Source organism: Pelobates fuscus, chromosome 1 (genome assembly GCF_036172605.1).
Source record: "Pelobates fuscus isolate aPelFus1 chromosome 1, aPelFus1.pri, whole genome shotgun sequence".
NCBI classification, from domain to species: domain Eukaryota; kingdom Metazoa; phylum Chordata; class Amphibia; order Anura; family Pelobatidae; genus Pelobates; species Pelobates fuscus.
The window spans coordinates 159,282,200-159,307,438 of record NC_086317.1 but is presented as its reverse complement, the minus strand read 5'-3'; the positions used below and the strand labels follow the sequence as shown (position 1 = coordinate 159,307,438).

Here is a 25,239-nt window from a genome sequence, read left to right as displayed (position 1 = left end):
CTGCATGTGTGTTTCTCATTTGTCTGTATGTATTAGTATGTGTTTTAGAATGTGTCTTTGTAAATTTTTGTGTGCTTGTATGTCTGTTAGTGTGTGTCTACATAGTTGTGCAACACACCAAAACCACTCCATTAAAGGGACACTATAGGCACCCAGACGACTTCAGCTCATTGAAATGGTCTAGGTCAGGGGTAGGCAACCTTCGACTCTCCAGATGTTTTGGACTACATCTCCCATAATGCTTTTACAGCCATATTGCTGGCAAACCATCAAGGGAGATGTAGTCCACAACATCTGGAGAGCTGAAGGTTGCCTGCCCCTGGTCTAGGTGCACTGTTCCTATTTCCCTTGGTCCTGCAATGTAAAACATTGCAATTTTAAAGAAACTGAGCCATCTCTCTCACAAAGTGACCTTGATAATGCAATACTGTGATATATATCGTGTATGCACGCGGACGCTGGTCCTAATATGTTTGTCTTTACCATATGACTTATACTGTATATATCCAGAACGTATTACTGTTAGCGATGTCCCGAACTGTCCGCCGAACCGTTCGCGAACTGTTCGCCAGCGAACAATAGCGTGTTCGCGGTGGGCGAACATACGCGCTTTCCGGTCCACCCCCTATTCGTCATCATTGAGTGAACTTTGGCCCGGAACCTCACAGTCAGCAGACACATTCCAGTCAATCAGCAGCAGACCCTCCCTCCCAGAATGTGTCTGCTGACAGTGAGGTTCCGGGCCAAAGTTCACTCAATGATGACGAATAGGGGGCGGACCGGAAATCGCGTATGTTTGCCCACCGCGAACACGCTATTGTTCGCCGGCGGACAGTTTGCGAACGGTTCGGGTGGACAGTTCAGGACATCACTAATTACTGTATCTCTTGTTCAATATATGCCACAATAAAACAAAGATTGACAAAAAAATTAAAAAGGAATACAGATTTGTATTCATAGAATTTGATGGCAGATAAGAACCCATCTAGTCTGCCCATAGAATACATTTAAACTAAAGTTGTTTTGATGTCTATAGTGTCCCTCAAAATAAATACTGGATACTATAGAGTTTGTAGTGATAGGCAACAATAACTTACCTAGACACTTGGGCAATGCAGGTTCCCACTCATTATTTACATTACATTTTACACTGGCGAATCCAACCATTTGATAACCAGAAAGACATTCATATGTCACAACAAAATTCAGTTTATATGAACCATAAAATCCGGATGTCTTTCGGCTATTGGGAACAATTCCAGGTTCAGGGCAGCGCACAACTATGAAAATGGGAGATGCAATAATTAATTTCTGAAGAAAACAAATCAAATGTAAATGTTTTTTATTGCAATTATTTTCTGTTTTAATTTATTAGGCAGATTTGGCATCAATGCTAAATGGTCAAATATCTCACTCTAAAAGTACACCACTAGATGCTGGAATCAAAGATTTGATGATTAAACCAGAAGTGGGATTCAAAAATGTTAGTAACCATTTCTGACTTTTCATTTGTTTTCAATTTCACAGGGCTGGCCCAAGACTCCATCCCCACCCCAACCCCCCAGTTATATATATATATATATATATATATATATATATATATATACACACACACACACACACAAGCATGCACCCTCCCCCACACCCTGGGGCAAGGGAATGCTACTAATGCAGTAAATGCAAAAACCATGTAAACCATGCCAATGAGCAGTAAATGTGTGAGTGGAACATAGGACCGCAGTGGGACATGAGGCGTCAGAGTGTGTGTGAAGGGGACATGGGGCGGCACAGTGTGTGTGAGGGGGACATGGGGCGGCAGAGTGTGTGTGAGAGGGACATAGGGAGGCAGAGTGTGTGTGAGGAGGACAAGGGGCGGCAGTGTATGTTGCAGGGGGTGTGGTGGACCGCCTGGCACCCCGACTGGGTGCCTCTGCCAATCGCTGCTTCTTAGCAACACTAGAGCTGCATAAACAAAGCAATTCTTCTAAATGGCAGAGAATTGAGCAATGAGACTGCAGGGGCATGATCTATACAACATAACTGCTAAATCTGTTTTGGTGACTATAGTGTCCCTTATTAGATATAACAGTTATTAACCCCTTCTGCACAACTGGGTGAGGGGGAAGTTTGAGGGGGGGGGGAGGGGAGGAGGGGCTTTGACAAAGGGGGACGCTATAGTGCCAAGAAAATTAGTTTATGTAATGTGGCTCAGTAGGTTACATTTTTTTTCTCATTTTCCTTTACTCCACACTCTCTCTCTAACACGAAAAGCTCCATGCAGCAAAAAAAACCCACCAAACTTTCATACATATTTGAGTGTTTTCGGAGTACAGTTTTTAAGACATTTAAAAATAATAAGAAAAATATAGACTAAAAATATTATCTCAAGGAGTGTCTAAAGCTTTACTACAGTGCATTGTTCAGTTTCCCAGCACATAATTGGTTAACAGTGGTCTACAATTCTAACCTTTGCATTCAGGTGGATTGGAACTCCAGTTTCCATCACTAGTGCAATATACAGAAGCTTCACCGATTAATTCCAAGCCTTGGTTGCAAGAATACTTCACAGAGTCCAGATACTCATATTGATCTTTGTCTGGACTATAATATCCGTTGGTTAGAGCCGAAGGGTTTTCACAGATTACAGCTGGAAATAAAAAATATGAAAGTTGCACATTTATTACATGTTTTAAGGCAACACACATAGATTCTGCCTGGTTGTGGCTTCCCTAAAGGGACGCTATAGTCACCCATACCAGTTCATCTCAATGAAGTGGTCTGGGTGCCAGGTCCCTGTCCTTTTAACTCTGCAGTGTAAAACATTGCAGTTTTTGTTACAAATCGCAATGTTTACATTGCAGGATTAAATCCACCTCTAGTTATTGTCTTCTTGACAGTCACTAAGGGCGCTTCAGCAGGACTAACCATGTAAAACTCTGTCACATGCCGAAGAAGTCCATAGGAAAGCACTGAATACCATGCTATCCTACTGGGAAGCTTGGATGTACCTGTTGGCACTCAATGCACATGCACATCAGGTGCCCAATGCTCTACTATGAGGAGCATTGAATTGGACCATTGCTAGCGGAAATGACGCATCCTTGATATTGTTGCGGGAGGCTGAGAGGTGAGCCATGCCAAAGGAGTCTTTGCACTGGAAAAACTAGTGCAAGGCCACTATAGCGTTATGAATACAGGTTTGTGTCTCTATCCTCTTGCTGACATTCTGAACATAATTAACAGAAGCAGAAGCTTAGCCCAGGGCTGGCAGTCCATCATTATCATGCATTTGTTTAATTCTTTCTTTAGACAAGTCATAAATAAATGACCGTTACAAAAAGGATGTCTGCCTTTTCCCTTTTAACCCCTTAAGTACCAAACTTCTGGAATAAAAGGGAATCATGACATGTCACACATGTCATGTGTCCTTAAGGGGTTAAAATTGTGAAAATACACTAATTAGTCAAATCTTATTAAAACATGTCAAATCTTACTGAAATATACATACAGATTTGGGATATTGCACAGGTAACCTTTTTGGTTTTGTATTCTTCAGGTCCAATCCATGACAAAGGAAAGAGAAAAAAGTGAGAGAGAAAGGAGTTGAAGTAAGATGTAGGGGTGGGGGAAACGAGAGGGAGAGAGAGGGAGTACTGTGGTGGAATCTCGGTAAAAATAAATTTAGTAGGCCGAGATTACCACGTGGCATGTGTACGTGCATATGCTGACGTATCGATCAGTTGGTTGCACGAGGCAAGATACGATCAGTAGTGTACGGAGCATGTGCAAGAATACAGGATGTAGTATTCCCCTCCTCCATTGTGCTGGACAGGCCATGCGGTCAAGCAGGAAGTTAATTCTTATTTGTATTGATTGGTCAAGAGAATGTGCGGGTGGAGCTTAATATGGGAGGAGTTATGTGCCTATATAAGGAGCCTGCACTATTGTCCGGGGCTCAGAACTTGCTGTATTTTGGTGACATTAGTCCCTCTGAGTCCCGATCGGTGAACCGAATAAAGAATCTCTTCCTTCCTGAAGAAACCTGTGTCCATCTCTCTGTGCTTGGCTTCCGTCAGTTTCTCCGGTATCATTTGGTGCATTGGCCGGGTGTAGCGGTACTTACCCTCTCCAGGGGCCGGCCGGGGTCCTCCCTTCTCGCCGCGCGCGGTCCTGCTCCTGCACGAGCCGCGCGCGGCTCAGCCAACGATGGGATCAGTCAGGCGGGCAGTGACCGCGAGAAGCGGTCACATGTTCCGCCCGACACTAAGAGCGCGCCGCGCGTCTCGGGCGCGCTCTTAAAGGGACAGTGGGAGACTAAATTAGAATCAGTCTCCCATTGGCCCCTGTCAGGCCACATTCCCCATTCACTCACGTTTTGGGGGCGTGGATATGACAGGAGCCAATCAAAGTGAACCTTAGGGTTTTTATACTCACCTGTTTCCCCTTGCTCCTTGCCCTATCGTGGTTTCTGTCCAGTTCCCTTTAGTGCTTGTATCGTTCAGTTGGTTTTTTGGTGCTTGACCTTGGCTTTGTTCCTGACTCCGCTCTCTCCTTATCCTTGCTTGCTTATCCGCTGTTTTGTCCTCTGTGTACCAGTCCTCGGCTTGTTCTACGTTACGCTGTCTCTCAGTTCCCTTGACCTCGGCTTGTTCTGACTCTGTCTTTCTCTCGTCCTAGTCCGGCCATTCTAAGGTCCGGTAAGACGAACACTGTTTCTTGCCTCTTGACTGTGAACTATTCCTGCGTGTTGGGGTATATTACCGTGACATTACGATAGGGCCATGGACCCCGCAGGTTTAGGTCAACAGATGGTCACTCATGAGGCTAGATTCGCAGAACAGGATCACCGTATGGATCAAATGGCTCAAGCCATCCAGACACTGTTATCCAGATCTGTTCCGGTACCTGTTCCTACGCCTCCTGTAAACCCTATACCGGACACAGCTAATATGTCTAATGCTTCTGCACATCTAACCCCGCCACCTAGGTATGGAGGGGACGCTAAGACATGTAGGGGATTCCTTAATCAAGTAGAATTCCACTTCGAAATGTACCCACGTTCATTTCCCACAGACAGATCTAAGGTGGGTTTTCTTATGCACCAGCTTACGGATAAGGCACTAGAATGGGCAAATCCTATTTGGGAGGCTAATGGGCCTATGGTACACGACTTTAATAGCTTCCTCACAGCGTTCCGTAGAACATTTGACACGACTAAAAGGTCAAAAAATGCCGCCAGGGCATTAATGAGAATAAAGCAAGGATCTAAATCTGTAGCCGATTATGCTATTCAGTTCCGGACCCTTGCCTCACAGGTAGATTGGACTAATAATGGCCTTACTACTGCCTTTATGGAAGGTCTGTCTGATACTATCTTAGATGAGGTAGCAGCTAAGGACCTCCCTGTACCGCTGGAGGACCTGATTGACTATCTTATCGATATAGATAACAGGATCCGTGACAGGTTATATACCAGGTCCAGAAATAGACATTTTGTTCCCCTTAACTCCCCTAGAGCTGAGACTCCCGAGGGATCTAAAGGTTCTGAGGAGGAACCTATGCAGTTAGGGGTTGCTAAACTTACCGACGCTGAAAAGCTTTATAGGAGAAAGGAGGGACTTTGTCTTTATTGTGGTAGGAGGGGTCATATGAGACAAGAATGTCCCGTGCGTCCGGGAAACTTTCGCACCTAAGACCGTATAGAGGACTGGCCTTGGGTGTGACATCACAGTCCTCAGATTTGCCTCTTAATAAGCTACTTCTTCCTGTTTCCCTGCACCTTGATAGTAACTGCATAGCAGGGAATATACTAGCCCTGGTTGATTCCGGAGCGGCCGAAAACTTTATTGATTCCAGTTTTGTCAAAGAGAATAACATACCCACCAGAGAGAAGGAGACACCCTTGGCCGTTGAGGCCATAGATGGTAGACCATTATGCTCTCCTATTATCACACATGAGACTGTTCCCCTACATATGTCTACAGGGGTGTTACACTCTGAGACCATTCGGTTTCAGATCATTACTTCTCCTTCCTCTCACCTCGTGTTAGGGTATCCTTGGTTACGTACTCATAATCCCACCATTGATTGGGAGTCAGGACAAATAGTTTCTTGGAGTGATTCTTGCCAAGAGTCTTGTGTTGTTAAAGTCACCCCTTTGAATTCTACTCATATTCCTCCCGTGCCTATGGTCATACCCTCTCAGTACCTGTCTCTTAAATCTGTTTTTGATAAAAGGGAGGCTGAAAGATTGCCACCTCACAGGCCTTACGATTGTGCAATTAATTTATTACCTGGTACGATGCCTCCCAAAGGGAGAATATATCCTTTATCTCCTCAGGAGAATCTGGTTATGGAGGAATATATCAAGGAATCTCTAGAGAAGGGATTTATAAGAAGATCCTCTTCCCCGGCAGGGGCTGGGTTCTTCTTTGTGTCTAAGAAAGATGGCGAATTAAGGCCTTGTATTGACTATAGGGGCCTTAATAAAATCACCGTCAAAAATGCGTACCCCATACCTTTGATCACAGAACTTTTTGATAGGCTTAAACAGGCCACAGTTTTTACTAAATTGGACCTTAGGGGTGCTTACAACCTCATACGTATCAAAAAGGATCACGAGTGGAAGACTGCTTTCAATACCAGGAGTGGCCACTACGAGTACACTGTGATGCCCTTTGGTCTTTGTAACGCCCCAGCAGTTTTTCAAGAATTTATTAATGATGTCCTACGTCAATTTATACATACATTCGTTATAGTATACTTGGACGACATATTAATTTATTCTAATGATTTACAGACTCATCACATGCATGTTAAATTAGTGTTGAGAACTCTTCTGGTTAACGGTCTCTATTGCAAACTCGAAAAATGTTCATTTGATCAATCTGAAGTCCAATTCTTGGGTTATATAATCTCTGCCAAGGGTTTTCGTATGGATCCCAAGAAACTGTCTGCCATTATGGAATGGCCTCTGCCCCAGGGTTTGAAAGCCATTCAGCGTTTTCTGGGGTTCTCTAATTATTATAGGCGTTTTATTAAAGGGTTTTCTGCCATTGTAGCGCCTATAACCAGAATGACCAAGAAGGATGGTAATACTCATGTCTGGAAACCAGAGGCACTCGAGGCCTTTGAATTCTTGAAAGCTACATTTGCCTCTGCTCCTGTTTTACAGCATCCTGTCCCTTCACTGCCCTTTATTCTTGAGGTTGATGCTTCTGAGATAGGGGTAGGTGCTATCTTGTCTCAAAGAGATTCACCTGAAAAGCCGTTACACCCTTGTGGCTTCTTTTCCAGACAGATGTCCAAAGCAGAGAGAAATTATGATGTAGGCAATCGTGAACTCCTTGCTATCATTTTGGCGCTCAAGGAATGGAGACATCTGCTAGAGGGTACCAGGGATCCTATCCTCATTTTAACGGATCACAAAAACCTCTCATACCTTAGTGAAGCAAAAAGATTGTCTTCTAGGCAGGCCAGGTGGTCTCTGTTTTTGTCTCGTTTTAATTACATAATCACTTACAGACCGGGTGATCGTAATACTAAAGCTGACGCTCTGTCCAGACAATTCGAGACTACTGACAAACTCGAGGTCGATGTTACCCCTGTCATTCCGCCTGACAGAATAATAGCGACTACTGTTCTTTCTATTTCGTCTTCTCTCTTACAGACTATTCAGGCTAAACAAAACTTGGCTCCTGAGGAGAGGCCTGCTGATAAGCTATTCGTTGATATGCCAGAGAGACGAGACATCTTGTCATTATATCATGACACTAGAACTGCTGGACACCCTGGTATTTCTAAGACAGTCTCAGCAGTTTCTAGATATTTCTGGTGGGCGTCCTTGCGCAAGGACGTCACCGATTACGTTAATGCCTGTAGCACTTGTGCCAGTATGAAGTCCTCCCACAGAGTTCCCTGTGGGTTGTTGCATCCGTTGCCCATACCCGAGAGGCCATGGTCCAATATATCCATGGATTTTATTGTTGAATTACCTCCCTCTAATGGTAAAACTGTCATCCTGATGATTGTGGATCGTTTTTCTAAGATGGCTCATTTTGTGTCTCTTGTCAAATTGCCATCATCCAAGGAACTTGCCTCTATCTTTGCCGGGCAGGTGTTTCGGTTGCATGGTATTCCCACTTCGATCGTGTCCGATAGGGGTAGCCAGTTTATTTCCAGATTCTGGAGAGCGTTTTGTGCAGAGATGGGTATCTCCCTCTCGTTTTCTTCAGCCTACCACCCCCAGTCTAATGGAGCTGCTGAACGTGCCAACCAATCTCTGGAGCAGTATCTTCGCTGTTTCGTGTCCCACCATCAGAACAATTGGGCTGACCTGCTTCCTTGGGCTGAGTTTGCTCGTAATAATGCTGCTCATGAATCCTCCGGTAACAGCCCTTTTTACGTTGTGTATGGCCGGCATCCCGTGGTTCTTCCAGCTGCATTCTCCTTACAGGGCATGCCAGCTCTGGACGAACATTTGGCTAGTCTACGTAATACTTGGGAGCAGGTTCAGTGTTCTTTGGTGGCCTCAGCTGCTCGCCAGAAGATTCACGCTGACAAGCATCGCAGGGCGGCTCCATCCTATGCGGTGGGAGACCGGGTTTGGCTTTCTACTCGCAATATTCGTCTTCGTGTGCCTTCTATGAAGTTGGCCCCTCGTTTTATTGGTCCTTTTCGTATCTTGCATGTGGTTAATCCTGTCTCGTATGCATTGGATCTTCCAAAGAATCTACGCATTCCTAACGTGTTTCATACCTCCTTGTTACAACCCCTCCTGTGCAACCGTTTTACTCGGCATGTCCCTCCTCCTCCTCCGGTTTCGGTGGAGGGCCATGAGGAGTTTGAAGTGGCGGCTGTAATTGACTCTCGCTTGCTTCGGGGTCGCCTCCAATATCTGGTACATTGGAAGGGCTATGGGCCTGAGGAACGCAGTTGGATTTCCGCTGACGCTGTTCACGCTCCTCGCCTTGTGCGTTCTTTCCACGCTCGTTTTCCTGCCAGGCCTGCTCCTCCCCGCCCGGTGGGCGTGTCTTCAGGGGGGGGTACTGTAGCGGTACTTACCCTCTCCAGGGGCCGGCCGGGGTCCTCCCTTCTCGCCGCGCGCGGTCCTGCTCCTGCACGAGCCGCGCGCGGCTCAGCCAACGATGGGATCAGTCAGGCGGGCAGTGACCGCGAGAAGCGGTCACATGTTCCGCCCGACACTAAGAGCGCGCCGCGCGTCTCGGGCGCGCTCTTAAAGGGACAGTGGGAGACTAAATTAGAATCAGTCTCCCATTGGCCCCTGTCAGGCCACATTCCCCATTCACTCACGTTTTGGGGGCGTGGATATGACAGGAGCCAATCAAAGTGAACCTTAGGGTTTTTATACTCACCTGTTTCCCCTTGCTCCTTGCCCTATCGTGGTTTCTGTCCAGTTCCCTTTAGTGCTTGTATCGTTCAGTTGGTTTTTTGGTGCTTGACCTTGGCTTTGTTCCGGACTCCGCTCTCTCCTTATCCTTGCTTGCTTATCCGCTGTTTTGTCCTCTGTGTACCAGTCCTCGGCTTGTTCTACGTTACGCTGTCTCTCAGTTCCCTTGACCTCGGCTTGTTCTGACTCTGTCTTTCTCTCGTCCTAGTCCGGCCATTCTAAGGTCCGGTAAGACGAACACTGTTTCTTGCCTCTTGACTGTGAACTATTCCTGCGTGTTGGGGTATATTACCGTGACACCGGGAAGCTCATCGTTCAACGGTAGCTGAGAGGCAGAGGCGTGAGACGGTCTATCTTTGCCCACGTTCTCTACGGCTGCACCCCTGAACTTCTGCGTGGACCTCCCTTCGTCTCGGCGCCACTGGTCTGTTGTCCAGGAGATCATCGGCCTCTACGTAAGAAGTGCTGGGGTGTCCCCGTCGATGAGTGTGAACTCAGGTTCAGGAACGAGGAGGTAAGACGACTGCTGTTTTAGACGGCGGACCCACTAGGGGTATACCGATTGTGCGGTAGGCCCATAAGGGGTTTAAATCTGTGTATGGAATCTGCCCCCTCTGTCGGAGGGAAGGAGCGAAGGCGCACCGCTCAATCGAATGCTCTTTAGTAAGACCAGTTGATTTGGTTTGGAGTCAGGCGGGGTCCTGTGTAAATAGCCCAAGCCAGACACCGGTGTCTTGTCTAGACTAGCGTTCTAGGGTGTATATTTTGTTCGCTAGGTCGGAGGGACCGGGAGACTAAGCGGCGCCTGTGTAAATTCGGTTCGCTAGATCTCAACCTATCTTGGCTAAGTGGGAAGGCGTGTAAATTTGGAACCCACTAGACTATTGATAGAGTAGAAAGACTAAAAGGGTTCTGTTGTAAATTCCGCCCTCTAGTTCGCTATATGTGGTGCTTGGGCAGTGTGGCTAACCAAAACGGATGTAGATAGTTTTAGGTAGTCCATTCAAGGTACTGGCCAATAGTTTAGTTGGCATTGTATATGTGTTAAAGATTGTTAGTAAAGTGTATATCTTGTTAGATAGCGCGAGCTCAGCCGTCTAGCGAGAGTGTTAATAGTGTGTTGCTGTATCATAGTGCACGGTACCATAACCCTGTATATTAACTGACACTGTATATAAGTACTAATCACTGTCGTCTATTGCATGTTTAACACCATAACCACTAATAATTGTATTGTGACCTTAAATTGTGCCTTGACCTATGCTAACCGTACTGTAACCGCTATTTGTAAAAGACGATGTTACTGGGGTGTGTTATAGACGGGTAATTCATATATAGAGAATTATAGCGTGGGTGACTGTATAGTTTCGCCAAAGGGCATAATATTGATTATTTAGTGACTGGTGTAACAGCTGTGTGTGTACGAGAATTCCTTGAGTGTTTATTGTGTTATTGTGTACGTTTCACTTGGTAACCGTACCACGTGGTGCTGTTGCCGGAAGAAACGGGTGTGACTGTTGAATAGAACGTGTGCATAGTATTCGTTGTCAACGACGCTCCATTGATAAGTATGGGCGCGTCGGAGTCAACGATTTTGGATCCCTTAGGTTGTATGGTAAAGAATTTCAAAAAGGGATTTAAAACATGTGATTTTGGGGTAAAATGTCCCCTGTACGTTTGGTCACTTTGTGCACTAGGGAGTGGCCTACTTTGGTTGCGGCATGGCCACCACGTGGCAGTTTGGATCCAACTCTGGTACAGCGTGTACACGTGGCTGTATCAGGTAGGCCTGAACTTTACGGACAGTTTCCATATATTGATTGTTGGAGACAGGCCGTAAACGACTCGCCAAGATGGATTCGGATATGCCACGAGGAGCAATGTCGCCTCATGGTGGCCAGGACTTGTTTGTCCACTAGGACTATGGTTAGGCCCATTTTGGACACGCCCCCTGAGTCCGAGATCCCTTTGCCGGCCCCTTACTTCCCTTTAGGAGGAAGTGGTACGAGTACAGGAAGCTCTACACCCCTTCCCCCATTGCCCCCATCCACTTCCGCTTCCTCCTCCAGTGCAGAATCCACCCCCCCTCGTATTAAACCTTCCCTTCCGGAACCAACCCCCGTTAGATTTGAATATCCTGATTTGGCGCCACTTCAAACTTCCGGTCAAGCTTCTTCTAGCTCGGCTCGGAATATTCTATTTACCGACCTTTCCCAAAATCAAGCTCCCACATCCTCATGCCTTACCACCCCCCGACTGGAACCTCTAACCGACGCCCCTTCACGTAGCCCTATACTAACCCGACAACTGACTGGTACCCAACGACCCAAACATTACCAGATGCCTCTTCGTCTGAATCCTGGGTCAGCCTATCTCGATGCCGCAGGTCAAATGGTATATGCTGACCCAGTCTTCGTATATGTCCCGTTCACGACTACCGATCTCTTGAATTGGAAGACCCACAATTCCTCGTACACTGAGAAACCACAAGCTATGACCGATCTGTTCACCTCGATAGTTCAGACACATAATCCGACATGGGCTGATTGCCAGCAGTTATTAATGACATTGTTCAATAATGAGGAAAGGACTAGGATTAACCAAGCGGCCATTAAAGCGCTAGAGGATGAAGGCTGTGCTTTAAATCAAGCCAATCCAGCAGCATGGGCCGCAACACATTATCCTAATACCGATCCTGACTGGAATGTTAATGGCGCAGATATGGTTCAACTAAAAGCCTATAGAGACGCTATAATTGCTGGCATGAAAGCCGGAGGGAAGAAAGCCATTAATATGTCGAAGACAGTTGAGGTGATTCAGAAAAGTGATGAAGCGCCCAGTGTCTTTTATGACCGATTATTGGAGGCATACCGCTTGTATACCCCCTTTAATCCGGAAGACGCTGATAATTCCCGAATGGTAAACTCCGCCTTTGTCAGCCAAGCTTACAGAGATATTAAGCGCAAGCTACAAAAGTTAGAAGGGTTTGCAGGTATGTCTATCACCCAACTAATGGAGGTAGCAAATAAGGTGTACATGAACAGGGAAACAGAGACGAAGAAAGAGGAAGAGCGCAAGATGCGTAGAAAGGCAGATATGCTAGCGGTAGCAATCGCAGGCGTAGATAGACGGGGAACAGATAGAGGCGATAGTAGGTGGAATAGGGAGCCCCTGAGTAGGAATCAGTGCGCATATTGCAAGGAAGAAGGGCATTGGAGAAGTGAGTGTCCGCAAAGAGAGCAGTATGAGAGAGACCAAGCCAGGGCAGGTTATGGAAACTTTAGAGGCAGAGCGAGAGGTAGAGGAGGCCCCGGAGGGAGCAATGGTAATAGAGGAAGTAATGGGAATAGAGGAAGTGTAAGGGAAGATAGGTACTATCCAGCAGCGCAAAGGTCCCGCGATAGAGAAGGTAGGGACTTTGTAGGATTGGCTGACACGGTCATGGAGGACTATTGATACCGACCGGGCTCCATCCCCCTTGGTCGAGCGGAGCCTATGGTCGATGTATCAATAGGGGGAAAAAGGAGTGCGTTCATGATCGAAACTGGTGCTGAACATTCGGTGGTGACTAATCTAGTTGCTCCTCCATCTGGAAGAACTATTACTGTAATAGGAGCAACTGGAAGAAGTGCTGCAAAACCGGTTCTTAAAAGTCGACTCTGTACATTGGGAGGCCACGTAGTAAAACATCAATTCCTTTACATGCCTGAATGTCCAGTCCAATTGCTGGGACGTGATATGCTATCCAAATTACAAGCGCAGATTACGTTCCTACCAAATGGAACAACATCCTTAAAGTTTAATGGACCTTCAGGTATTATGACATTATCCGTACCAAAGGAAGAAGAGTGGCGACTTTATACAGCGTTGACTAGCCAAAACCCTAGGAGTGATGAATCCTTATTCAACATACCAGGAGTTTGGGCAGAGAACAACCCACCAGGACTGGCCCGCAATATTCCACCTATTAAAATCGAACTAAAACTTGGGGTTTATCCAGTGAGCCTACGGCAATATCACATCCCGCAGAAGGCTAAAAAGAACATCCAATCTTATCTGGATAAGTTCATACGGTATGGTATCCTAAAATTCTGTACTTCCCCCTGGAACACCCCATTGCTGCCTGTTCAAAAGCCCGGTACAGATGAGTATCGACCTGTGCAGGACTTGAGAGCAGTCAATGATGCGGTTGTTAGCATACATCCAGTTGTGCCCAATCCATATAACCTGCTTGCTTTAATTCCGGGCGGGGCAACTTATTTTACAGTTTTAGACCTCAAAGATGCCTTCTTTTGCCTCCGAATTGCCGCAGAAAGCCAATGTATCTTCGCTTTCCAATGGGAAAACGCTGTGACGGGCTCAAAACGCCAAATGACTTGGACAAGACTGCCCCAAGGGTTTAAAAATTCACCTACCCTATTTGGTTCAGCTCTAAGTCAAGATCTACTGGATTTCGAGTCCATCCCAGGAGAGTGTGTATTGTTACAATATGTAGATGACTTGTTGATAGCAGCAGTTACAAAGGAAATATGTCAGCAAGCAACGCACGATCTACTACACATTCTCTGGAAGGCAGGATACAAGGTGTCTAGAAAGAAGGCTCAGTTGTGTTTGCCAACTGTCAAATATCTGGGATTCCATATCTCTGAAGGTCAAAGAATTATGGGGCCAGAGAGAAAAGAAGCTGTGTGCCAAATACCGATACCCAAGAATAGAAGACAAGTGCGAGAATTCTTGGGGGCAGCAGGCTTCTGTAGGATATGGATTCCCAGCTACGCGATACTGGCAAAACCTCTGTATGCAGCTATCAAAGGTACAGAGCACGACCCCTTCTTATGGACTCAAGAACAGCAAACGGCATTTGAAGATGTAAAGAAGGCTTTGATGAGTGCCCCAGCATTAGGTCTACCTGATCACACACGACCATTCTACCTGTATGTACATGAGCAAAGAAGAATGGCTGTGGGAGTATTGACACAGTACTTGGGATCATGGCAAAGACCTGTTGCCTACATGTCTAAGCAACTGGATGCAGTGGCCAGCGGACTTCCACCTTGTCTAAGAGCAGTAGCTGCAGCCGCCCTGCTGGTAGCTGAAGCCGATAAACTCACTCTGGGTCAAGAACTTTATGTACGAGTCCCACATGCAGTACAGACGTTGTTGGATTACAAAGGAAATCATTGGTTTAGTAATAGCCGTATGACCAAGTATCAAGCAATGTTGTGTGAAAACCCAAGAGTGCATTTAGAGACTGTAAATACCTTAAATCCAGCTACCCTTTTGCCACAACCTACTGAAAGTCAACATGATTGTTTGGAAGTGATGGGTGAAGTATTTTCAAGTAGACCAGATCTTCATGATTTTCCCATCCAGAACCCCGATGTTCAATATTACACCGACGGCAGTAGTTATGTGAAAGAAGGGATCCGCTATGCAGGATATGCAGTAACAACGATAGATAAGGTGATAGAAGCTCGGCCACTGGCAAAAGGAACATCAGCACAAAAGGCAGAATTGATAGCACTGACACGAGCGTTACAATTGGCTGAAGGTTTAAGAGTGAACATCTACACGGACTCCAAGTATGCGTTTTTAACCACCCATGCCCACGGAGCTTTGTATAAAGAAAGAGGACTATTGAATTCAGAAGGCAAAGAAATCAAGTACGCAGCTGAAATCCTACAACTATTGGAAGCAGTGTGGGAGCCGAAAGAAGTCGGTATTATACATTGTCGAGCGCATCTGAGAGGAGATGGTGATGTAACCAAAGGAAATCGGATGGCAGATAGTGCAGCTAAGCGTGCCGCTGAATCAGAAAGACAGGAATATGTGGAGCATATAGCTGCTCTGATACCAACTCCACTGTCTCAATGGACTCCAGTTTATACAGCTCAAGAAGAGGAGTGGTTAATGACTGAACCTGGAAAGTATTTGGAGAACAAATGGTATCAGTTAGAAGATGGAAGAATAGTCATTCCAGCATCACTAGCGGTAGAAATTGTCCAAAACTATCACAACGGGACACATTCCGGGAGAGACAGTACAGAAGAATCTCTCAGAAAATATTTCTACATACCAAGATTGTCCAATTTGACTCAGGCCATTGTCGGAAGATGTGTAACGTGTGCTAAAAATAATGCAAGGCAAGGACCAGTAAAGCCACCAGGAGTCCAGTTTATGGGGGGACTCCCCATGTCCGATCTACAAATTGACTATACAGTGATGCCTAAATCTGGTGGACATCGCTACCTACTGGTAGTTGTGTGCACCTATTCAGGCTGGGTAGAAGCATGTCCTACTCGTACAGAGAAAGCAGGAGAAGTTGTGAGATTCCTGCTACGAGAAATAATACCCCGATATGGACTACCCTGCTCTATAGGATCGGACAATGGTCCAGCTTTTGTTCATCAGTGCCTACAACAACTGACTCATATGCTTGGTATAAAGTGGAGGCTTCATACGGCATATAGACCCTAGAGTTCTGGTAAGGTAGAGAGAATGAATAGAACTATTAAGAATCAGTTGGCTAAAATGTGTCAGGAAACCCAACTTAAGTGGAACGTTCTCTTGCCCATAGCTCTATTGAGAATCCGCAGTACACCTACCAGAAGGATGGGCCTCTCTCCTTTTGAGATCATGTATGGGCGACCACCTCCCGTACTTGGTAACTTAAGGGGGGATTTGAGTCAGTTGGGAGAAGGAATTACCCGGCAGCAGGTTGTAGAGTTGGGTAAGACTATGGAGGAGGTACAGAAATGGGTACAAGATAGATTACCTGTGAATATTTATCCCCCAGTTCATAGTTACCACCCAGGAGACCAAGTGTGGATTAAAGAGTGGAATAATGCACCGTTAGGGCCCAAGTGGAGAGGTCCTTATGTTGTTCTTTTGTCTACCCCTACAGCGATAAAAGTAGCCGAAGTGACTCCGTAGATACATCACTCCAGGGTTAAACCAGCAGCAGTCGATTCTTGGCAAGCTACAGCAGATCCAGAGAATCCCTGCAAGATCCGGTTAAAGCGCACGATTCAGTTGGAGTGACGAGGAACCTTGTGGATTACAAATTTTATTGTTTCAGAGATTGGTAAGTGAGTGAGAAGGCCATAATAAAGCCTGTCCGCTCACCGACGTGTAGTGTATAAGTCAGGAAAAGTCTCGAAGGGACCCCTGTGAAGACGAGCAGAACTCCATTCCCTGCAGCCCTTACACCTGGAAGCTGAGGTGCCTTCGCACGGACGAAGACTGAGGATGACGACGAAAGATGTGTTTCTAATAATGTTTTTATATGTGTATTTTTATATTCAGGAAGGTAGAGGTACCGACACTCCTAGCTGTGAGGTATGCATTAAGACTACAAGAACAGGTAACCATATTTCCCAGACCCTAATTTGGCATTCGCAATACGAGTGTAAAGGAGATGTATCAAGATGTAGATACTTAAATATAGAATATAGTGTGTGCCATTTAGGAGTAGGAGAACCTAAGTGCTTCAGTCCAGAGTATCAACCCCGTACAATTTGGTTGACTCTCAGGAATGGAGATCCTCAGGGGACCCTAATTAACAAAACGGTATTAGAATCCGTATATTCTTCAGGTGTTCTGTTATTTGATGCGTGTAAAGCGATATCAAGTGGTAGAAAGACGTGGAATGTATGTGGGGATCTTAGATGGGAGAGAACGTATGGGTCTAACGATAAATATATTTGTCCCAGTAGTAAAAATAAGTATGTGAGTCCTAGATGCCCAAATAGAGATGATAACTTTTGCCCATATTGGTCTTGTGTGGGGTGGGCAACTTGGGGACAGACAGCAGACAAGGACATGATTGTGACTAAGTTGCCTACCAATCCATACTGTAAGTCTATGGAATGCAATCCAATCCATATACTTATAAATAACCCTGACAAGTTCTTAGATAAATATGGTAATTTATTTGGGTTCCAAATATATGGGACGGGTTTAGACCCTGAGACAGTATTGTTTATGGGGATAGAGACTGATACGGTAACCTCCCAAACTCATCAAGTATACCATTCCTTTTATGAAGAGATGAGCATAGATAATAAGATCCCCCATAATGCTAAAAACCTGTTCATTGATTTAGCCGAAAGTATTGCCGGTAGTCTTAATGTTACCAACTGCTATGTGTGTGGAGGTACTAACATGGGAGACCAATGGCCTTGGGAAGCAAAGGAGGTAATGTCCGGTTCTGAGGCAGTTGAACAATTAATATCTTCACAAGCCGATTATCATATGAGTGTTAGAGGTAAATCTGAGTGGAGATTAAAGACCTCCATCATAGGTTATGTTTGCATAGCGAGGAAAGGAATGATGTATAATACTTCTGTAGGAGAATTAACTTGTCTAGGGCAAAAAGCTTATGATGATGATACAAAGAATACAACTTGGTGGTCGGCTTCAAATGTCTCAGAACCATCTAACCCGTTTGCAAGATACGCCAATTTAAAGGATGTGTGGTTTGATCTATCCATCACATCTAATTGGAGAGCCCCAGCAAATTTGTACTGGATCTGTGGTAAGAAAGCCTATTCGGAGTTGCCACAGGACTGGGAGGGGGCATGTGTGTTGGGTATGCTCAAACCATCCTTCTTCTTGTTACCTATCGAAACAGGTGAGACTTTAGGTGTTAAAGTGTATGATGTGAATCATAGGAAGAAAAGGGGACCCAGCGTATTATAGATTACTATGGGCCAGCCACATGGGCAGAGGATGGTACCTTTGGTTATAGAACCCCAATTTATATGCTCAACCGTATTATAAGATTACAGGCAGTGGTTGAGATTATTACTAATGAGACCTCACAAGCGCTCAATCTTCTAGCGAAGCATAATACCAGGATGAGGACAGCAGTATACCAAAATAGATTAGCCTTGGATTACCTATTGGCAGTAGAGGGAGGTGTATGTGGGAAGTTTAACCTGAGCAATTGTTGTCTTCAAATAGATGACGAAGGGCAAGCAATAGCTGAGCTTACTAGCCATATGGTTAAACTAGCACATGTGCCTACTCAGGTATGGAAAGGGTACAATCCAAGTAGTTGGTTTGGTAGCTGGTATGAGTGGTTTGGAGGGCTTAAGGCATTGGTAGGTGGAGTCCTACTGATTTTAATGTTGTGTCTACTCCTGCCATGTCTTATACCCTTAGTAGTTAGGTCTGTGCAAAGCCTGATAGAAAATATAGCAGAGAGGAAAGCTGCTGCACAGATAATGGCAATTTATAAATATAAGGCTCTAGATCAGGGAGAACCAATGCAGGAAGATGAGTGTTGAAGATTCACATCATAGATAAGTCTGGTCTGGTTCATGGAAACTTGCGGTGTATGCAAACCAAGGTTAAGTGATGCCTCAAGTAATTGTGAAATATCAAGAGGCATCAAAGGGGGGAATGTGGTGGAATCTCGGTAAAAATAAATTTAGTAGGCTGAGATTACCACGTGGCATGTGTACGTGCATATGCTGACGTATCGATCAGTTGGTTGCACGAGGCAAGATACGATCAGTAGTGTACGGAGCATGTGCAAGAATACAGGATGTAGTATTCCCCTCCTCCATTGTGCTGGACAGGCCATGCGGTTAAGCAGGAAGTTAATTCTTATTTGTATTGATTGGTCAAGAGAATGTGCGGGTGGAGCTTAATATGGGAGGAGTTATGTGCCTATATAAGGAGCCTGCACTATTGTCCGGGGCTCAGAACTTGCTGTATTTTGGTGACATTAGTCCCTCTGAGTCCCGATCGGTGAACCGAATAAAGAATCTCTTCCTTCCTGAAGAAACCTGTGTCCATCTCTCTGTGCTTGGCTTCCGTCAGTTTCTCTGGTATCAGTACACTCTATCACAGAGATAATAATGGCTACTGTAGCAATATGATTTTTGTTTACATACAAATGTGGTACCATACTGCTAAAAAATATTTCATTGTATAAATATAGCTGTCAATTTATTCAGGAGCAATGAGCATGTCATCAGCAATTTTGTGTAATAGTTTAGAAAATGGGGAATTTCATGTGTTTTCAAAAGCACCCTAGAGTATGTTAGATATAAAATTATTTGTGTGTCTTATAAACTCTTTAAATAGCCTAGAAAGAAGGCTATTTAACAGAACTGGATGATGATGGGATGCTTAGATTAAGACCTGTTAGATTTTTAAAATGACAACACTTTCAGCAAGGCAACCACAGATTTTCTCACAACGGTCTTTGAGGTTGGCTCCCATGCTTAAAAGTTTGTCTGGCGTGGTGTGTCGATGCATATGACCTCTATCACTGTTCTTACAATCGATAATGAAGCTTTAGTAGTGGGCCCCCCCAAAATGTTCCCAGTCAATTCCCTCACTTTCGTCTTCCAGGCCCCACAGGCCATGGAGACAAATTGATATGTTATGTTTTTATCCAAATTAAAGACAATTTTCCCTAGGAATTATACCTGCAAGATAAATCTATTTCAAGCATGTGTGTAGGGATGAAGATTGTGTGTATCTCAGTATAACACAACTTGCATCAAAGATACGGGTGATTATATAACTCTTTTGCAAACCATAACACTTACAACTTTTGGAAAAATGCAGTATTGAAGCCGTGGAATTTCTCGATGTCAGAATTGAAAGCTCTAAAAGCCCTTTTGCTGGGAGGAAGGGACAGACGGCATCATATCATATGACTAAACCATAATTTGGTGATGAACTGCAGGATAGTTGAAACATGTGCACCAACTCAGCTGAATTTGCCCCAATTTAGCTATTTGCCAGTGTGGCAATTATAGGCTAAACTTTGCATTTCAATTCACAAGTAATACTCAGATCACAAAATAACTAATGTAAGGCACTAAATAATTACAAGGTTGTAAACTAGATTTTAAATGAATTTACAGTGAAATATAAACTAAAGGGCAATATTGCCAAACTAAAAAATTGCTGATTTGGAGATTATTTCTGATTTGGCATTTGTAGCCTCAGATTTTAATTCCTGACTAGTAACTCATTTTAGACTTCAACCTATCACTTTCATTGCTTTATTTTACCTTCACATTCAGGGGTAATGTTACTCCATTGTCCATCTGCCAGGCATTCTCTGTAGTTCCGTTTTGTCAACATTCTGTATCTAAAAGATATAGAACAAAGTGCATTAGAATAATTTTATTGCATGACAGGAGGCTTCATATTTTTTTGAACTCCTACAGGGCTGGACTGGGGATACAAAGCAGCCATAAAAAAAAATATATATGACAGCCGCATAAAACAAACATAGGCTTATTACACACAAGCTTACTCTGACACACACACACACTCTCTCTCACACTACAAACAAGCTCATTGACACACACACACTCACTACAGGCAAGCTCACTGACACATATACATATGTTCACTACAAACAAGCTCACTGACACACACATTCTCACTACAGACAAGCTCACTGACACACATGCTCACTACAGATAAGCTTACTGACACACACAAGCTCACTGCAGACGAGCTAACTGACACACATACATTCAAGCTCACTCAGTAGCAGGAACATACACACACAATCACTGTCATGGGCTGAAGCCCACCTGGCACTGAAGGCTGTGGGAGCACTGACTTGGAGGTGAAGCTGCCATTTTCTGGCTGCTTTCTGCTGGTTAGGAAAGCAGTTTGAGTGTGGGGTGGAGCTTGCACCTGGGGGCAGGGCTTGCATGCAGGAGGCAGGGCTGGAGCATAAGAGGCACCAAATTGCTGAGAAGTGAGAAGGGACTCTCACAGTACCCCCAACAGCCTAAAAGCGGTCGCACCAGCTTCCAGCACCAGGGCCGGACTTGGAACGAAAAGCAGCCCAGGAAAAAAATTCTATACCAGTCCCATAATGCGTCGAGCCAACATAGTGTGCAGATATAGAGGTGGGAAAAAAACATAAAATTGAAAACTAAAAACTATTACTAAAACGTGAAAAAAAAGCACTGATTAGGCTTCTTTTTTCAAGCAGACGTGCATTTGCATATAATCAATGTTTTGGTCCAACTACCTTAATATATTAACAAAAGTTTGGTAATGGGACTGAAATGGTGAAAGAATGTCATTGCACAGCTTTAAAAAAAATTACGTTATCTTGGTAATTTTGATAAGTAATAAGAGAGGCTATTAAGCATGTGTGTCAAAATGCTGCACCACACCAATCGGCATCTCCTCATACAATTTATCATGGGGAGCATTCAGCACCTCCATGCAGAGAGTGGAGGTGCTCAACATAGGTGTTGCACACTGCACAGCACTGTATTAGGAAGCACCTCTAGTGACCGTCTGAGGGACTGTCATTAGAGATGTTCCTAGACAGCAAATTACAGTGCTCAGCCTACAGGGACAGGCTACAGACACCACCATTAAAGTGTAGTGGTTCTGGTGAGTACATTGTCCCTTTAATAAGATGCCTTTCTCTCCCCTGTCGATCAACTCTTCGGCATAGACTCCTGTGCTGAAGAACTTAGTTACAGGGAGAGCAGGAGACACAGGTGGAGATGCATTCCATACAAAAAAATGCATCTTCACCTGTTTGCATTAGATGAAAAAAAATAATGCATCTTCATCTGTTTCTCTTAACATAACTTTTGAATTTCTTGCCTTCTTTTGTGTTCCTTATCCCCTCTTTTGATTGTGTTACCAGCTTTAGTGTATCATATACAGGGGCGGCGCTTTCTATTGGCGAGATAGGGCGCATTGGAAAAGGGGGTGCCGGGTGAGCACCTCTGCTGTACTCTATGCGCCACAGGCCGCATTGAGCAGGGCCCTCCACCTCTCTGTTCCTGTACGTCCAGTTGTCTGGTTACAATTACATGTCTGTTAGTCCCCCCATTGTACAGCGCTACGGAATCTGATGGTGAAACCTTGATGAATCAAACCTTGATGAAATTATCATTCATAAAAATAGTGTTGAGTGTTTATCAAAATGTTCTATTCTAAACAAATCGTCTAAAGTACAAAAAGTGTGGCAGTCTTTGTGCAAACCAGTGGGACCAGCAGGCACAGTCCATTGTTGACGTTTCCTATTTTACATTTGTGCTCTACTTTTTAGAACATAACACTTTAATAAATATCTCCCATAGACTGTTTCTGATGATTCCATTAAGTTTGCATGGGGCTAGCAAAGGCAATCTACAATTACTGAATGCAGCCCCACTCTGCAGTACTCAAATCATAGACACCACCAAATACCCTCTTTTTGTCAGCATAACAATTGTGCTGTGAGACTGTGGCCCAATACTCATGTATGCTAGTGTCTGCTGGCTTTTAAAAGATCCTGTTTGTAATATATGGACTTATCACAGAGCACTTACCCATTATTACACTTATAGACTGCTTTGGAGCCAAATGTAAAGTCGGCTGCTTCATAAGCTCCATTAATAATATCTCCAGGATTCCCACATGATTTTCCTGCAAAAATGTAAATAGATGTTCTTTGCAGTATTAATTAACAACAGCATTAGCAAAATTTCACTTAGGAACATATTTACTAAACAGTGATTTGTAGTGAGTTCAGGCCCAGACTGGCCATCGGCAAACAAGGCAAATGCCTGGTGGGCCAAGTTGACCATCCAATGCAGGGTAGTACCGGCCCTAAGAGGGACCAACTTTAAGGGCCGAGAGATGATTCACTTGCCAGACGGGAGGAACTGAGATGGACACCCTGCATGCCTGACAGCATCTGTCTGCGCTCAAGCTCCAATAGTATCAGAGTGTTGTCATGGTAACCAGAGGAAACACTGAAATACCAGCGCTCACTAGAGCGAAAAGCATGGTCTGTACCCTGCGGAGGTACAGACCACATCAATAGCCCACTGAACCACCAGGGATCATAATCGTGTCCCTTTCTCTAATGGCATAGTAATAAAGGGGAGAGTAAATGTGTTTTACATATATATATTTTAATTATTAAATTAAGCCACCACTATCCTACCCCATTATATACACACATTACACTACCTGCAATTACACGCTACACACACACTGTCCACATTTACACACACATTACACCTCCTGAACTCCGACACAAACTATATATATATATATATGTACTATGTTTAGACCTATGCTTGTGATGTAGAATTATTAAAAAACCTTATTGTACTTGTATTCAATTATTGCACTAACTCCATTTTAACCTTATACTGTGACAATCCTCCATTTTGTCCTCCTAACCTGACTTGTTCATTTTAAAACTACATTACATGACAGTATTTCTCAGCACATCTAATACAATAGACAAGGACAGTATTCTCCATAAGGATATGACTAACCCAGGAACTGTTGAATTTCCCCTAACTCGCAACATAATATAATTTAAAGGCCATGAGAACACAGTAGTAATGAAATGTTCTATTCATAAGAGACCTTGCACCTAACCACGAGATTTGACATCACCGACCGAGTAAAATGACGCTCAAGACCCCTTGTCCCCCACCCGTGTCCGGAAAAGTACCACCTCTTGGTGGGTGGACACGGAACTAACCACTTAGCTTTTGATCCAATTAATTATATTGATAGGTGGACACTAACCCAGACACTTAACAATTAATCCAATTAATGATGTTTATTCACTGATATCTTGATAATCAATGATGACGAAAATGTCTCTTAAAAGGGCCTGCGCGCCCGCTGATTCTGCACTTGCCAATAAATTTCCTCGAAGTTATTTTAACCTGAACTCCGTGTGTCAGACTGAATTACTTCAGCGTATATACGCAATTCAATTCTCTTTAATTTGGACAGGAACAGATAGACACTTAAACATTTTGGTTTACTGAAAAAGTACCATAACAACTTTGGCGCCCGAACAGGGACTCCGGGCTATGTCTGGCCGGTGAGCCGTCCTAAGGAAGACAAGGGTGGACGGAGGAATCCAGGGGGAAGGAAAGGGAGACTGATCACCTCCAGTTACACGGTAGAGACTTCTGCAGAGCCACCGGTACGTTCCGGCCCCTTTGATTGACCCGTCCACGTGTCTGTGACTGCTTCCCGGGAGGACATCAAAGACAGGTAATATCTTGCCCGGAGTCTTATTACCCATTTGTTACCTGCATTTAGTCTATCTGTTGCCTGGGTGTGTCTAGTTTGGTTGCCCGGGCTGAATGTTTATTTGTTTCCCCTTTTTGGGATAAAGGGGGGGTGGTGGACCAGTGGTAGTTTGCTTGAGGGTCCTGTGTGTGTCTGTTTTCCCCTTTTTGGGATAAAGGGGGGGGTGGACCCGAGGGATTTGCCTGAAGTCCTGTTGCCTGTTTTACTCCTTTTAGGAGCCACGTGTTTGTGGCTGTAGGGAAAAAGGGGGGTTGACCTGTGGATGTGTTCCTGGGGGTCTTCTTTGCCTGTTTACTTCTTTTAGGAGCCTCGTGGCTGTGGCTGTAAGGAAAAAGGAGTTTGTGGAATTGTGGGATCTGTGTAGAATCATAGTTTCCTGTGATCCAATTTTGTGTCACTTTGATAGCCTAGCTAGCTTCACTGTGCGCTTTCGGACCATCCAGCTCTAGTTGAGTTGGGGACGTCCTGACCCGGACCCTTCGGCTCTAGTTGAGTTGAAAGGTCCACTGATTATTTTAACTGTGATAGGAGACTTAGCCTTGTGGCAGGGGACTCAGTTTCCTGGGGGGATTCAGGCAGGTATTGCTTGTTTTCCGCATCACGTGGTAGTGAGACTTATAGAGTGGGTTTTATAAGGGCACTACGGGAGTGAGGGTGGCGTGGCCACTTTAAGTGGACTGCTGTAACGAGGGAGGCTAGAAAGGATTTCGGACCGGTGTTAGCTGTTATCCTTGGCCGCTGGTAGTGAGACTTGAGGAAGTCATTCT

General features: G+C 44.7%; 1 protein-coding gene across 2 annotated transcripts in view; it reads right to left on the bottom strand.

Annotated features, from left to right (window-relative positions):
* LOC134608456 (zona pellucida sperm-binding protein 3 receptor-like) overlaps window positions 1-25,239 on the bottom strand; it is a 125,954-nt gene that overhangs the window by 33,359 nt on the left and 67,356 nt on the right. For both annotated transcript variants that reach the window (XM_063451282.1, XM_063451273.1), the window contains exons 7-10: window positions 22,735-22,831; window positions 20,446-20,525; window positions 2,468-2,647; window positions 1,098-1,280 (exon numbers count right to left, since the gene is read on the bottom strand). In XM_063451282.1, coding sequence (XP_063307352.1) covers window positions 1,098-1,280; window positions 2,468-2,647; window positions 20,446-20,525; window positions 22,735-22,831 — 540 coding nt within the window. The remainder of the gene's footprint in view (window positions 1-1,097; window positions 1,281-2,467; window positions 2,648-20,445; window positions 20,526-22,734; window positions 22,832-25,239) is intronic.